The 14,925-nt window shown below is 30.7% G+C and overlaps 2 protein-coding genes across 4 annotated transcripts; one reads left to right on the plus strand and one right to left on the minus strand.

Annotated features, from left to right (window-relative positions):
* Positions 1-1,005: 1,005 nt before the first annotated feature.
* On the minus strand, positions 1,006-4,204 carry LOC118040568 (uncharacterized). Of its 2 annotated transcripts, XR_012167659.1 has the most exons (5): positions 3,847-4,204; positions 3,409-3,532; positions 2,422-2,485; positions 1,459-1,883; positions 1,006-1,357 (listed from the first exon to the last, which is right to left on the minus strand). XR_012167659.1 is itself a non-coding variant. In XM_073403906.1 (4 exons), the coding sequence occupies exons 1-4, from the start codon at positions 4,136-4,138 to the stop codon at positions 1,737-1,739; spliced, it is 627 nt and encodes a 208-aa protein (XP_073260007.1). In that variant the 5' UTR covers positions 4,139-4,204; the 3' UTR covers positions 1,406-1,736. The 2 variants fall into 2 exon arrangements, 1 of the variants encoding a protein (XP_073260007.1); XM_073403906.1 differs by lacking the exon at positions 1,006-1,357 and having other exon boundaries at positions 1,406-1,883.
* Positions 4,205-5,805: 1,601 nt separating this feature from the next.
* On the plus strand, positions 5,806-7,553 carry LOC118040569 (BTB/POZ domain-containing protein At3g56230). Of its 2 annotated transcripts, none has more exons than XM_035047534.2 (3): positions 5,806-6,347; positions 6,599-6,781; positions 6,984-7,553. In XM_035047534.2, exons 1-3 carry the CDS (start codon positions 6,297-6,299, stop codon positions 7,443-7,445), a joined length of 696 nt encoding a protein of 231 aa, XP_034903425.1. In that variant the 5' UTR covers positions 5,806-6,296; the 3' UTR covers positions 7,446-7,553. The 2 variants fall into 2 exon arrangements, with proteins under 2 accessions (XP_034903425.1, XP_034903424.1); XM_035047533.2 differs by having other exon boundaries at positions 5,808-6,352.
* The last annotated feature ends 7,372 nt before the right edge of the window (positions 7,554-14,925 follow it).

The raw sequence follows: 14,925 nt of genomic DNA on the forward strand, positions 1-14,925 counted from the left end.
TTGTGAATATTTGAAGTATTAGGTTACATCTCACTGTGGGGCTACCCTAGAGGGGGGTAGGGGTAAGAAGCCACTGTCAGTTTATATTTTTGAGCAGAACAAGATGAAATCTACACCACAATACCATCTTAACCTAAATAATAGTTATGGCGACGATAGAAAGTTGCTTATTTTCTTGACATTCTATTATCTATTATCTATTTTCTTGACTTTTATAAAATATGATTTATACTTTTAAAAAGTTATACATTAAAAAAGCTAATCACAACGCAGCCATAGATCCGCCACCGAGATTATGGTGATGCATCTAGGCGGCTGTTAGGGCTGCAGGAGCATCCATACTCTGACCAGACATCATGGCACCATAACTAGCAAAGCAAAAGAGACTGGAAGTAGTTTCAATGTCAATAATAATGCTATGTGTGCACGTTTCAAACTTACATAGCTAGATAAAGCATCCACGTTGCTATATTCTACAAACCAGTGTCTACAATAATGGCATGACAATGAGTTGTGTTTTTCTGGTTGCTAAAAAGCAGCCCATGAGCTTAAACACTACCTGCCTAGGTTTCTTCTCGGATATCGCATTAAATGCAAAAAAGTTTCTTGATGTTTGTGTTATTAGATTTCGCTTATGTATATATGTATCATAGCTCAAAATTAGCTTAGGAATTATAAATCTTAATTAGGTTATTACTTAAAAATTGCATGAACCGTGTATGAGTTCATGTATGTAAATATCAATTGTTGTTTGTTTTTTCATATTTTCTATTTTTTTCAATGATGTGAATGTTCTTTGTTACTTAAAATGGGTCTATAAATTGTAAATTCTGATTAATTTTTTTTCCTTCTTGGATGTCACATTAAAAGTTAGTGAGCTGATATCCGTGATTGATGTGTATGGTTTTATTTTGTTATGACAAGCAAATTATTGACCCATTCCTACATTTCACTCAACAGAGACTCAATTTCATATTATCATAGCCCAAAATAAAAAGGAAAATAACTCGGCTGTGATTCCATTGGCTCGGAGGAAAAAAATTAGAGACAATTCTCCATTTCAGCAGATATACATCAGATAATTAAAGCCTAATCTGAAAAAAATCTTGGTATAAATTTGAGTGCTGCTGCTCTCAAAATTACTTCAATCTGCATCCTTATGATTGCAATTCAAGATTTTTACCAGTGCAGACTCACCGTGTTAGAGCACAAATGGTCCCTTTGAAGGAACTGGAGTAACGGAGAAAAACCATTACCATCCCATGAACTGGATAAGGAAACAAAGGAGAGTGGAAATTGTGAAATCATTCAAGATGTTTTGCCCATCTAAGAAGCTAGAGCTTGCAACATTGTTCCCCTAAAAATTGTGTAGAAACAAGAATCAGAAACTCAAATGGCCGGAAAAAAATGAAATAAATGCATAATATTTACAAATCTTGTAAACAGAAAACTCATTACCCGTAAATTTTACTCCCTGCAAAATAGAACTTGGAAAATTGCAGAGAACTCTATCTAGGTTCGTTTCCTTGAGCATTTATCTGTGAAAAGACACAATCTTTCGCCCAAGGATTTTCCGTGCATTAAACTACACCCAAACATTGTCAAGCACGCGAGTGAGGAGGCATTTACAGCAGAACATGAGTATTAAACTATTCTACTTATACATGTAAAATTTCATGGTTAGTCTGACTTGATAGCTCATCCTATAGTGTAGAATACTCTCCATCTCGATCCAATCAGTCCAACTCATTACTTGAACCAACCTCCTCCTCTGAGAGTTCAAATGCATCGATTTCTGCAAAGTAAGCTCTCTGCTGCTTAATAAAATCCTGTGGCAGGGCATGCTTCTTCCCATCTCCATCAGACATTGCCCCACATCGTTTCTGTAAAATCATCGTAGAGTTAAAAGTCAAGCTAAATGAGTTTAGATATGCATTTCTTTTAAAATCTAGAGCAAGAAAGCTAATTTACAAAATGATGCAAGAAGAAACAGAACAGCTAAATTAACAACCGACTCTATGTAGGACAAACTATTTCATGACCACAGAGAAGAACAATTATTAATTCCCTTAAAATTGCCAGCGATGCTTCAAATAAATACTCGAACATTATACAGGATGTAACCTGATTATGCTCCTTAAAGAAAATAGTAAAAGTGCTTCAGAAAGCTAAAAGAGTGCAGAACTTATCAAATGCTTCTTTATAAGAGCACAGCCCAAATTTCTCAGCTTGAAATCAATGGGAGAAGGTATCAATAACAATAGAAATCATCCATGTGAGCAAATAAATCAAAATGACCCAATGACCAGGAGATGCACTCCTCCTTACAAAATTTTAGAGTTAGAACTGATTTGCTTAACAATAGTGAAAACAATGCCCGAAGCCAATGATTAGAAGTACGGACTACATTGATCCCCCAACCTTTTTGCGATGCACTGCCAAAGACTTGGATGGACAAGTAACTCCAACATTATTCATTTTATACCTGCAATGGAGGCAAAACCAGAAAGACTTTTGTTAATGAAGACTTGAAACAAGGTTGAGAGAGCATAATGGTATGACAAAACATTTGTTTTTCATCAATCAGAAAGATCTATAATGAGAGAATCTGCACATGAATGAATACATATGGAAGCACATTGGAGCAAAATATTAGATGGAATTAAACCATTTAGCAATATTTTCATGCAACAACAAAAATAAGTTTTTGGTTGAAGCAGCATATGCTATTACAATTGCTAAGATTTCAGTTCATGGACTTCAAGGCTTTTCATATCTGTGTTCGACCAATATCAAAGTCTGAGAACCTAAGGAAAGCTGAGCTCAGTTTCACCAAGTTTAAGCATAATGTTGTTTACTACACCTTCAGCATCCATCAGAATACAAGTATGAGAGAGGAAACCAAAATAAATAACATGAGTTCCAATAAGGAAAAAAAAAAAAAACATTTACATCCTTTTAGACCCTTTTATCCCTCCACTTTGCACAGAGTTTCAAATTATTAGAAATTGAATTGCTAAAAGATCACAGACCTCTAGAACATAAGTAGCTATCCTGTTTTAACATGTGAATTCACAATTGGCACTAAATACCACAAAGCCATCAACATTCAAAATCCCACAATTCAATCACTTATTCATTTACAGAGGGAGTAGATGCTTTTTCAAACAATAAAAGTCCAGTTAGACATTGTCAACAAAATGCTATGCACTGCCAGCTCTTCTAAATACAAACCTAGGTAAATTGATGATTCATTCATCACACAAACGATGTAAAGTAGATGGCTGTTTCGAATCACAGTTATAACAATCTCTATACGTGTATTTATCTTCATGTTAATGACTTCGTATTAAGTGGGTAAAAGGAAAAAAAAAAAAAAAAAAACAAAGATAGTGAATGAAACTTTACGGGGCGAATTCGGTCTTCGGTGCAGGAGTGAAAGTTGCCCTCCCTTTACTCTTCCTTTTACCTTCGGTAGACTGTCTCCGAGTGTAAACTGAATGCGGCTCAAAAATCTCATCACTAAAACTTCCTAAATATCTCACATCACAAAACATGATCAATCTCATTAGCTCTCAGAATTCAGTAAATAAATAAATACATAAAGCCGGAGAAATTTACCAAACAAGCATACTCCCTCCACAATAATATTGCATCCAAAAAATAACATAGAGAAATCGAATTGTGCTATATCAACAACAATTCACAAAAAGGGTAAAAACCCATTAAAGAATAATATCATTCATGGCAAAAGTTAATAAGATAACAAAAACCCATAAATCTAAAATCACGCAAAGAGCAATTACTCGATAAAAAAATAGAAACGAACTGGAAACCCTAGATTACCAGGAAGAGGAGAGGATTCAGGTGGGTGAGAAGGTGTCTGGGGCGAAACGGCGGCGGATTCGGAAGCAGGGGTCTTGTGGGAGGGGGTGGATCCAGGTTTGTTTTTAGCGTTTGGGAATTTATGAAGAGAAAAAGAGAGAATGGGTGGTTTCTTAAAAGAAGAAGAAGAAGGAATGTTGTTAGTCGATGATGTTGAGGAAGATTGTGAAAGGTTTGTGCAATCTGCCAGTGGCTTTCTGCTGCTTCTTTTCTTAGTATGATTATTATTAATCCTAATATTCTCTGCTTCCATTGTTTTCGATAGATTCTGCTGCTGTTATTAGACACTATATAGATGGTGTGAAGAGGAAGCTAATAATGAGAATACTGCGTCCGATATTTATTTGTATTGACGGGCGGGAAATTCTGTAATTGGAGGAGAATGGAAATGTTTAGAACTAGATAACCGGTCGTGATTAAAAGTTTTCTTGAATCGTTAAATTCTTTTTTTTGTTTAAACATCATGAAATTTTCTTAAAGTGTAATTAACTTCAGCGTTAATCTTGACTCCATTATTAACCCAACTTTTAAATTAAACTATTTAGTTATTTATATGAATTAATTGATTTAACAAGATTAAAGATAACATGAATAATATTTTTTTTTAATTGAGAAAAAAACATTATTTATACTTTATAAAATAAATTAAAAAATACATGAACTAATAAATTAAAAAGAGTTGTTAATATTAATTAAATACCACATTGAAAAGCTAATTTTTATAATAGAAATAAAACTAATTTTATTCAATTGATCCTCCATAGAGATGTTTAGAAAAGCTAATTTTATTTTAGTTTTTAGTTATTAATTTATATAAATTGACCCTCAATTGACTATTTATCTTTCTATTTTCTTTAATTTAGTTTGATTTTATTGATTTTAGTCCTTGAAATTATGTACTTTTTACAAATTGATCCTTAGTTTTGCATTTCTCCAATCAAGTCCCTAATTGCCCATCAAATTTCAATATTTGTGCAATTAAGCTCTAGATTTAATCAAATTAGCTTTTAAAAATTACAATTAAGTCCTGGATTTCAATTTCTTCTAATTAAAGCCCAAATTAAACTCAAAATCATTTTTTCTTGCAATTAAAGCCTCAATAAATTTAATTAAACCCTTAAAAATCTCAATTAATTCTTTAAACACTCAATTTTGAATTTTCCTTTTTAAATTCAATTTTTCAATTCAAAAGGCCTTCATCAATCCATATTGAACTATAAATTTTTCCAACCTTGTATATTTTGATTCTCCCCAACTAGTTTTTGATAATTTTCTAGGCGTTCTCCGTGCACTCTCCACTAATATATATTTTTTTAATTTGTTTTCAATTTTTTTTTCATTTTCTGATTTTTTTTTTGTTTTTCTCTTTGTTGTATATTTATGTGGGCCCCAAAATAAATATATAGCTTTAACCACCAAATTATAGCTTTTCTCTTTGTTTTTCTCTTAATGTATAGCTTTAACCACCAAATTATGAATCATGACCCAAAACCTGTAAAGGAATTATGTGACAAAATACACATATCCAAATTCATTTTATACACACACACAATCATTAGAGAAGATGGTTTAGGAAGGGTAAGGTGTGAGGAACCAGGCTGGCTGAATTATAAAACAGCAATGCTACTTTGCTTTTGTTTTAGTCTTAAAATACTAGTATGACGTTTTAGTGTTGAGAAAGTAGTTACTTCGACGTGGAAGCCCCACACATGTTGGCTGTTGTAAGGTTGGAAAGTCCCTCTCTCTGTCCTAACTTTCGGATTCTTCCCTTAAAGAAGCAATTATGCGAAGGGGCTATTCTTAGTTTTATTTAGAACTCACTCAAACGCCGTACCCACCCAACTACATGGCTTTCTCTCCTTCACCCACTTTCCTTCGTTCGTTCTTTCTTTTTTTTTTTTTTTCTTTTTTTTTTCCATTCAACTACCGAGCTTTACTCTAATATTTTATGGCACCATTGTTGATTACATGATCGCAAGAAATTGCTTGCAGCTTTGCACGTACGAGACATTGTAGTTGTTGTTCATGAGTATATATATATATATATGCATTAGTTGATTCATTGTTTATAGAAAAGGGTGGTGTGGGCTTTTCATTCAAGGTGTAACAAATATGTATAATTTAATGTGTGTATATATATTCGGGTATAACAAACGGTTTGGTGATAACTATTTAGGAAAGATGGCATGAGTTTAAAAGAGGAAACACCGTTCCTCCTCCTCGCTCTTCCTCCTCCTACCTAGCTCACCTTGCCTTTCCTTCTGTTATACAAATAAAGGCAAATCTTCAAATGGACTGCTCAATTTGTTGCTCTATGCCATTGATCTTAAGGCCTCCAAGGAATACCATTTGCGGAGCATGCTACGAGGGAGCTAAGAGCGTCATCACCTTGATGAACAAGCTTGAAAGTGATGAAACAGCTGACAAGGCCACCAATTCTCTACCTTCTTCGCCAAATCCGTGTAAGGCAAGCTCTGCTTTTCTACTAGCTAGTTGATTTCTTTATTTGTTCATTAGTTTATATATCTATATATATATATATATATATATATATAGACACATGCAATTAGCGATACATAATCAATGGCTAAGAGTTTCCATCAGCACCACCTAAAGAAAGAACACCAAGATCATTGATTTGAGGTGTATTTCTAGGTCCTAGCTACAATTCTTACAATTGTACAACTGCTCTTTTCTCTCTCTCTCTTTTCAGCCTCAGCCACTTGCTAATATTCCAAGATGGATGATTAGTATGAAGGATAGAGAATCTGAACTGAATGAGAAGATAAGTTTTCTCAGTAGCTTTATTGCCTTATTTAAAGATCAAACTCTCACGGACATACAACTCAAGCCTGGCAATGACGGGCCTTCCATACCTGCACACAGAGCATTACTGGTGAGCTCAAACACAATATGAATATTTCCATTATCTACGGAATTCGAAGCTCAATTCTATGGGAATTGCTCGGAAAGTGCTCCTACCTATTAATTGCTTGGAATATACATTCGATCTTGTGTCCAATGCTTGTCGAAAAAGCATTCTTAAGCAATCATGTCTTGTAATTAACTGTGTACTTGTTGTCCTCGTAAACGCCCAGGCAGCAAGATCTGAAATATTTAAGAACATGCTGGACTCAGATGCGTACAAAGCTCCTGCAAGCGACACCATAATGCTCCCTGAATTGAACCATCAAGAGCTTGAGTCTCTATTAGAATTTCTTTACAGTGGAAGCTTGCCTAGCGAAAAGCTGGAGAAGCATGTCTACTCATTGACCCTTGCAGCTGACAAATATGATATTCCATACCTGCTCAAATTTTGCGAAAGGCATATGCTCAGATTCCTGAACTCATCTAATGCTCTTGACGTGTTAGAAATCTCGGATACTTGTTCCAACAAGACACTAAAGGAGACTGCCTTGAATTTCATTGTAAAAAACATGGAGGATGTAGTTTTTTCTACTAAATATGAAGCTTTTGTACCAGAGAACCCACATCTAGCTGTGCAGGTTACGAGGGCTCTTTTGATGGATGTCAAAAATACAAGAAATAGTGGAGTTTGATCAAAAGAGCATCAAAGTATTCTATAAATTGATGCCACATTCAAATGTGCACGATTCATCTCTATGTTAAAGACAAATAAAATTTGATTAAATATTTATTTTTATTTTAACTTATTTTCATCATAGCTTATAATTAGCAAATATTACCCTACAGACTTCTAATGTCATTAAACCTTCATCTAAAACTTGAAATTCACGCACACACATATTTTCTTAATAAACACTTTCATGCTTATTATTTTCCTAATCTTTTTTAGTTTAAAGAATGATGACATTCAATAGTTTGATATCCTAAGGGGTATAAAAAAAGCTAATATTAATATTTTTTTTTATTTAAATGTCAATTTATCGATTAATCATCATAAGAGAAAATATTATTAGAAATTTAACCCTAAGCAGATAAAAAAAAGTAATAAATTACATAAAACTTGAAAATATATATATATATGATTGATTATTATTTTCAATTGCTAAATGATCTATTTATAATTTTACAAAGATCAAGTTTTATGTAAACTATAAATCATAGTTTTATACAAACTTCTTTCATAGATAAGGATTTTTTTAACATGAATCCCCCTACAACTCATACTTTCTATTTGTGTGCCTTCTCTTATAAATCATGTGTTAGAGCTCTAATTAAATTGCGACATTCATCAACGTCAACTACGAAAGACTCTTGTTCAAATAGAAATTGATTGTCGATCAATAACTTGAATCATCATCTTCTTAGTCGATGGTTAATCTTGGCTATCTTCACTGGTCTACTCAAAATACAAAGTGCAACGCTATAAATACTGATCAAATGATACATGGCTATTTATTTTTGATATAAATAATGCACCTCCATATTCATTTATTTAGAATAAATAATGGAATATCGACATGGCTATTTTTGTTCCTAACAATTGAGGCTACTTTTTTATCTTGTTACGGTGGCATGGCTTTAGGTTATATTTGTACTACTTATTTTCTTTGGTCTAGGTTTTTTTTATACTATTGACCTAGTGTATTGGACAACTTTATCTTATTTATGCTCTTGCTTGATTTTTAGCTTGCTTACATGGTTGTCCTCTACCTTTGTATTTTTAACTTGTGGGTGGTTGCTTAATACAAAGTTTCTTATAATCTACACAATGATTTTTATATGTATTTTTTTAGAAATATGCATTTTAAGTTGTTTAGAATATAAAGTAACATTCTTAGTGGATGGAGATGGTGTTTTTATTAGAACCTTTCATGACCTTCATGTTAAGGTCCTTTATTATAGAGTTATTATATCGTTAGCAAATATCTATTATTATGTATTATTGTTAGTCTAATTAGCACAATCCTATCTAGCATTAATCATATATATGGCTAATATTTAGCACTATATGTTAGCAATCTAGAAGGTGATTGTCGTTGTTGATTACTAACATACTAACTAGTCTTTTCTTATCCAAAACTTATTTTCTTGGTATGTCATATAGTCTAACTTTATACTTCATTACTTTTTTGTTTAGATGATACATCTTTTTGAACTATATTTTAGTTAGCCGACCTTGTTATCATTTTTTTTTTCAAGTTCAAGAGATGCTAATGATTAATGATCAATTCATCATTCTTGTCACTGAGTTTGGATGACTTTTATCATGGCTGATATTTATTCCATTCATTATCAACAAACCTTTTAGGTCTAAAGGTCTTGGACTTTCATTGCTTAATCTTTTCAGCTTTTCTACTCAAGTCTTTTTTCTTTGGGTAGAATTGTATGATAAATGGACCACTTATATACTTTCTAGGGAGTTTTTTCATGATTTTCATGTGCCGACTCTTTAGATTTACTATAATCAAAATACATCTTTCTTATAATAGTATGAGTGTTAACTCTAGCCTTTGTCATGATCAACCAGGCCTTAACTAATATATTTCTCATTTATCAAGAAATCTTAATGTAGAAGCAACAAACCATTATTACCTTAAAAACTGAGTCATTATCCACATTTATCTTTATTCTCCAAGAAACAAATATAAACAACTTTCAATGCCATATGGATTCAATTCATAAAGATAACACAACTATTGTTTTTATATTTTCATGATTCATACCACATATTATAATTATTCCTCTATATTTTTTCAATAATAGGGATTATATGATTACTAAATAGTCTGGTTTTTCTAATGAATAGAAGTTATTGGATTATTTTTGCATTGATTTAGCCATCCCACCCTAGGGTTTTAACATGTTAAAAATTATTTTTCTCTCTGTTTTTTTTATTCAATAGTTATTTGTTTTTTTTGTAAATTACCTACTTGCATTTACAATTGTTTCTTAGGCTATTGATTTTATATCTTAGCATCAAATCTGAAAAAGAGTATGTTAGCTTTAAGATCAAGTTTTAGGTATAAGAGCTTGAATGTGCATACAAGGCATAAAGTCATTGAAACTTAAATTAGGAGAATTTGATCCTAAAATTGGTTAAAAAAAAATAAAGTTTCGTATGTCTAAAATTAGTGGAAAAAAAAAGATAATTAAGATGATAAATAGATGTAGTCTTTAGAGAACCACTTAAAAGACATTATGGGGTTATTAAAAAATATTAAGAGAGAAAAAAAAAATTCATATAGTTCTAAGGAACTTATAATTGAAAAACTTGTGATGTCATATAAAATTCATATAGTTTATATGACATCATAAATAAATCTTTGGATCAATAATTGAAATATCTAAAGTTACAAGTAAATTCACAATCTTAACTATATCTGTTTGGGTGGTTAAATAAGAAATCTAAATTATAGGTGATAGAATAATGCCTTTTCAAATTGTTGTTGGGTGCGTCATGACATCGTTGGGCGCGTCGCGACGTCATTGGGCGATGACAGAGGCTTTTATCGTGCCTCCTGATGAGGTGTTTTGTTGGAAAGGTTTTTGTATTTAATTATAAAATTATGATTAATATTTAGGAATCGTCATCTAGCATTATGGTCATTAGAAACATATAGTCTGCGAGAGTCTAGAAAAAGGACTAGTTGTGCAAGGGAAAGATGCATTACTCCTGGTGCACCCTACCAAAGGTATACAAGGTTTCTAAGGTTCAAGCCAAATCTCTCTTCATGAGAGAATATCTACCTTATCAAATTAAATCCTAACCATTCTAAAGTCTGAATTTTAGCATCACATTTATTTACACCTTGTATCTTTATCGTGTAATTTTACACCCTAAAGATATTAAAGTCTACATCTGGACCCTAAAAAAAAAGATTGGAAAAAAGGTTTTTGATATTTTGGCCAAACCATAATGGATGATCATAAATTGGTTATGATATTCATCTTTTCTTGGATTTTTAAAACATGAGAAAGATGTAATTTTTTTATGAAAATATGTTTGGAAAACATTTTAAGATTTAGTCGTATGCATGAAAACAAAATATTTTTTGTTTTTTTTTTTTTTTGAAAACGAAAATTAATTTATAGGCTAAAGAGTTAACCCATCAAACTTGTAACTTGGATCATGAGACTAAAATAAACAAACTCATTAAATAATGAAATTATAAATTATAAAAAAAAATTTATAATCTTAAAAAAAAAAAAAATACATTGTTCGCATAGAATGCTATGTGAGGAGGGAGATGGTGACTTCCCCTCCTCAATTAGTTCTTGTTAATTTTATTTTTATATAAAAAAATTGTCCTTCAACCTTTCAAATAATTACTTCTCAATTAGTTCTTGTTAATTAATTTTATTTTTATATGACAAAATTACCCTTCAACCTTTCAAATAATTACGACTTGTTAGTTTGTAAATACAAAATAAATTTGTTTCACAGAAAAAAAAAATCCTAAGCTTGGTTTTCTTCATTTGACAAATTCCTAAGCTTATTTGTATATGAAATTGAAATTAGTTTTTTTTATTTTTTCGATAGGGAAAACAATTACATGTGCCCTTTTTCAACATCATTTTTAATATTAATTTAATCAAACACTCTTTACTCGTCTTTAAACCTAACATCACACAAACAACAATCGTAATTTAATAATTATCAACTTTAATTATTACAGCTTTAATTTCCAGCACTTATGCCTACACCAAAAGCTGCTTGGCTTATAAGCACACACTAAGGTCACATAGCCCGAATTTAAATCAATATATAGGTTGGGGTGCGTGATGATGAAACGTCTCATCTAATAATCGAAGAATGCTTTCCATTGAATTTCTTTTATAAAAAATAAATAAAAATAAATAGAACGCGTAAGTTAAGTAATATTACCATACACACCCAAGCATGGTGGTCGGTCCTTGTTGTCGTGTGTACGTAGTTGAATTGTTGTCTCCATTGCAAATTAATGTGTGGTGAGTTGCTAATCGATTGACTGTCTTGAAAGCTACAACATGCATCGAAGATTAGACGTACCAGATTGTCTAATTTCTACCCAATCGACGGTGACAAAGATCATTCATTTGCCAGATTTCATTGAGGGAAATAAATTGTACATTAATTGGTACTTGTCGTCTTCTTCTTCGCATGTAAAGAAAGCCAGATAAAATCAAGAGGGATACATGAAAGGCATGCATACCTGCGAGAGACATTTCAATTACTAGTTGTTTTCAAGCACTCTTTGCGTCTCTTTGTACATGAAAGACACAGAAGTAGTTGCTGTTTTGGCTTCATGTCTTGCTCTTGTTCGCAACTTCTTCAAGCCCCACAAGAACTCGAGAGGTCTTTTAGCTTTTCTAATTGTTGAAAACCAGAGTTTTATATAGCTGTTGGAAAATGACTCTTCTCCGATTGGCAAAGATCACAGGTCTAGCTTTTGTCACATACATGGGGCCATGATGGAACAGTACCGAGCACCGTAAGTCTTGTGATAGGGCTGTTTAACCAACTCTTGAAAAATAAGATAATTGAAAAGGATAAATGTTTTATTTTTAGTGTTTTTCTGGTAGAAAATGATATAACTCATATCTTGAGATTTTATTTAATAGTTTAAGTTATTAGGTTAATATGATTTTTTTTAATATAGTATCAGAACCTTGATGACTAAGTGATCACGAATTCGAATTTCATCATCTTTATTTATTTGATAAAAATCATGTACAAATTAATATGAATTTACGCAAGTTTTAAAGCCAAAAGACTTTCACCTTAGAGAATGTATTAGAGAAGAATATAAATCATATATTAAGACCTTACTTAACAATTTAAGTTATTAAATTAAGATGGTTTTTTAACATTCTTGAATACCTATATTTAATGCTAAATATCCTTATTGTTCTCACCTAATAAATAATGTCCAGGTTGGTGCTTTTATTTTATTTTTTTTTTAAAAAAAAAAGATGATTTTCTTTTTATCTTAATATATATATATATAGGTGCTACAAACTTTCAAAGTTTGACACATATCATGTATTTTTTGCTAATATGTATTTTAATCTATAAAATTTCTAAAGATATATTTTGGCTATTATATTTTATTTTTATTAAAAATAAGTCTGTACTTGAAAGTTTATGATAAATACAACTTAGTCCTTGCATAACTAGAAAATTCCAATATAATCCCTACATGTCAGATCGTAGTCATTATAAAAAATAGTCAAATAATTTAAATATGTTTATGGACAAGGTATGAAAAATTTATACTTACAAGTAATTTGGGAATTGCCCTTTTTAGTATTGTAGCAACTTTTGCTTTTTCAAATTATTTTTTGTTTGAAAAAATATTAAATTAATTTTTTTGTGTTTTTCAATAATTTTGATGTATTGATGTCAAAATTCAAAAAAACAAATCTAAAAAGAATAATATTTCGTTACATTTTTAATTAAACAACACTTTTAAAAAGCACTCTACACAATAATATTAAACACATTTTAATCCTCCACTCCTTAATCTAGGTCATTGCCGGATCACGCATAACATTTTGTCAATACTAAGATTCTAACTTTTTAAAGGTTCATTTTGTATTGTGATAGTTGTTACTTTTCAAAGTGTTTTTTTGCTTGAAGATGCATCAAATTAATTGTTTTTTAATTTTTAAAATTTATTTTTGATATCAATACATCAAAATGATCTAAAAAACACCAAAAAGATTAATTTGAAGCGAAAAAAATAATACTAAACAAATATTTTTTTCAAAAACATTTTTAAAATACAAAAACAAACAAGTTTTATATCTAGTAGCAATCTATCTAATGCCATATAAAGGAGAAGGAGAAGTGTTTCAAGGATCGGACCCTTGGTATGGTAAGTCACAATCACTCTTCTTACCACGCCTACAACTTTTGGTGCTAGAAACGTTATGTAGATTTAAGTAGGTATATTCATTAAAACAAAAAAAAATTACTCTTGCAATATCATATATTTAATGTCATAATTTTAATTAAAAAATTATTTTATTTTTTTTAACATAAAAAAGAACAATAAAAATATAAAAGAATTTTTTTTTTTCATAATATCATACATTTAATTTATTGTTGTTAGGTTATTAAATAATTTTTACTTTGATTTTTATTTTAATTTTCTTTTCACATTCTATCATATATATATATAAATAGTATTTTTTTCAAAATGGTATACTTATTTATATCTATTTAACTCCCACCTTGCTCATCAACCTATTTATTATGTGCCTAATTTTGACAAAGTTTATGGTTTGATATTTATAGGATTAATTGAATTTTTGTATTTACTAAAAGATATGATGACCAAATATTTACACCAAAATATTGATAGAAAATATTGATTCTTCAAAACAAAACAGAGTAAGGAAACTGAAAACGATTGAGTATAGTGGAATTAATCGCATTACAAGAGTTATAATTGACCAAGAGGTTTGAAGGAGTAGTCGATGAAAAGTCACGATTGACCAAAGACAAGTCATCAACTATAAGAGTTTGAAAGCAAATAGCATAATTATATTCAAAGTGAAAGCAAATAGCATAATTATATTCAAAGTGGGAGTCCTTAATAGAATAACTTGTCGTAACTTGATTTTTTACCCTCCTTTTGTTATTTGTTTGAAAAAAAACCCCAAAAATAGCAAAAAACAATAAGAAAATAATATATATATATATATATATATATATATATATATTTTGATGTATTTGCATTGTTTTTGGCATTTTCATCATCTTTCCAAAAAAACAAATTCAAAAATATGCTTTCAACGTGTTCAGTTTTTAATGCACTCATTTCAAAATTATTGATTTATTTTTATCCTTGAGTCGACATTAACGTTGCCTTTAAAAAAAAACAAAAATTATTTGGACAAGGGGTCCAAAAGTGCAAACAAAAAAAAAAGAGAAAACAAAGTGATTTTAGGTTGCTAAAGTTTGCTTAGGGACCATGCAATTGGGAGAAAAAAAGACAAATTATTTTGTCTATAAATAGTGAGGAAATCCAACACACAAAAGGAATGAGCATTAGCAATAACAAAAAGAAGGAAAGAATTAATTATAGTAGAGAAAGGCACACAACACTCTCTATCCCACCTAGATAA

This window comes from Populus alba, chromosome 13 (assembly GCF_005239225.2).
Source record: "Populus alba chromosome 13, ASM523922v2, whole genome shotgun sequence".
NCBI classification, from domain to species: domain Eukaryota; kingdom Viridiplantae; phylum Streptophyta; class Magnoliopsida; order Malpighiales; family Salicaceae; genus Populus; species Populus alba.

Excerpts from the sequence above, each read along its gene's own strand:
- LOC118040569 (XM_035047533.2), top strand. The coding sequence starts at position 6,176 with ATGGACTGCTCAATTTGTTGCTCTATGCCATTGATCTTAAGGCCTCCA. Across the intron at positions 6,353-6,598 it reads CTTCGCCAAATCCGTGTAAG|CCTCAGCCACTTGCTAATAT; the intron begins GCAAGCTCTGCT and ends CTCTCTTTTCAG. Across the intron at positions 6,782-6,983 it reads CTGCACACAGAGCATTACTG|GCAGCAAGATCTGAAATATT; the intron begins GTGAGCTCAAAC and ends GTAAACGCCCAG.
- LOC118040568 (XM_073403906.1), bottom strand. The coding sequence starts at position 4,138 with ATGGAAGCAGAGAATATTAGGATTAATAATAATCATACTAAGAAAAGA. Across the intron at positions 3,533-3,846 it reads TGAATCCTCTCCTCTTCCTG|GAAGTTTTAGTGATGAGATT; the intron begins GTAATCTAGGGT and ends TGAGATATTTAG. Across the intron at positions 2,486-3,408 it reads CCGAAGACCGAATTCGCCCC|GTATAAAATGAATAATGTTG; the intron begins GTAAAGTTTCAT and ends CCTCCATTGCAG.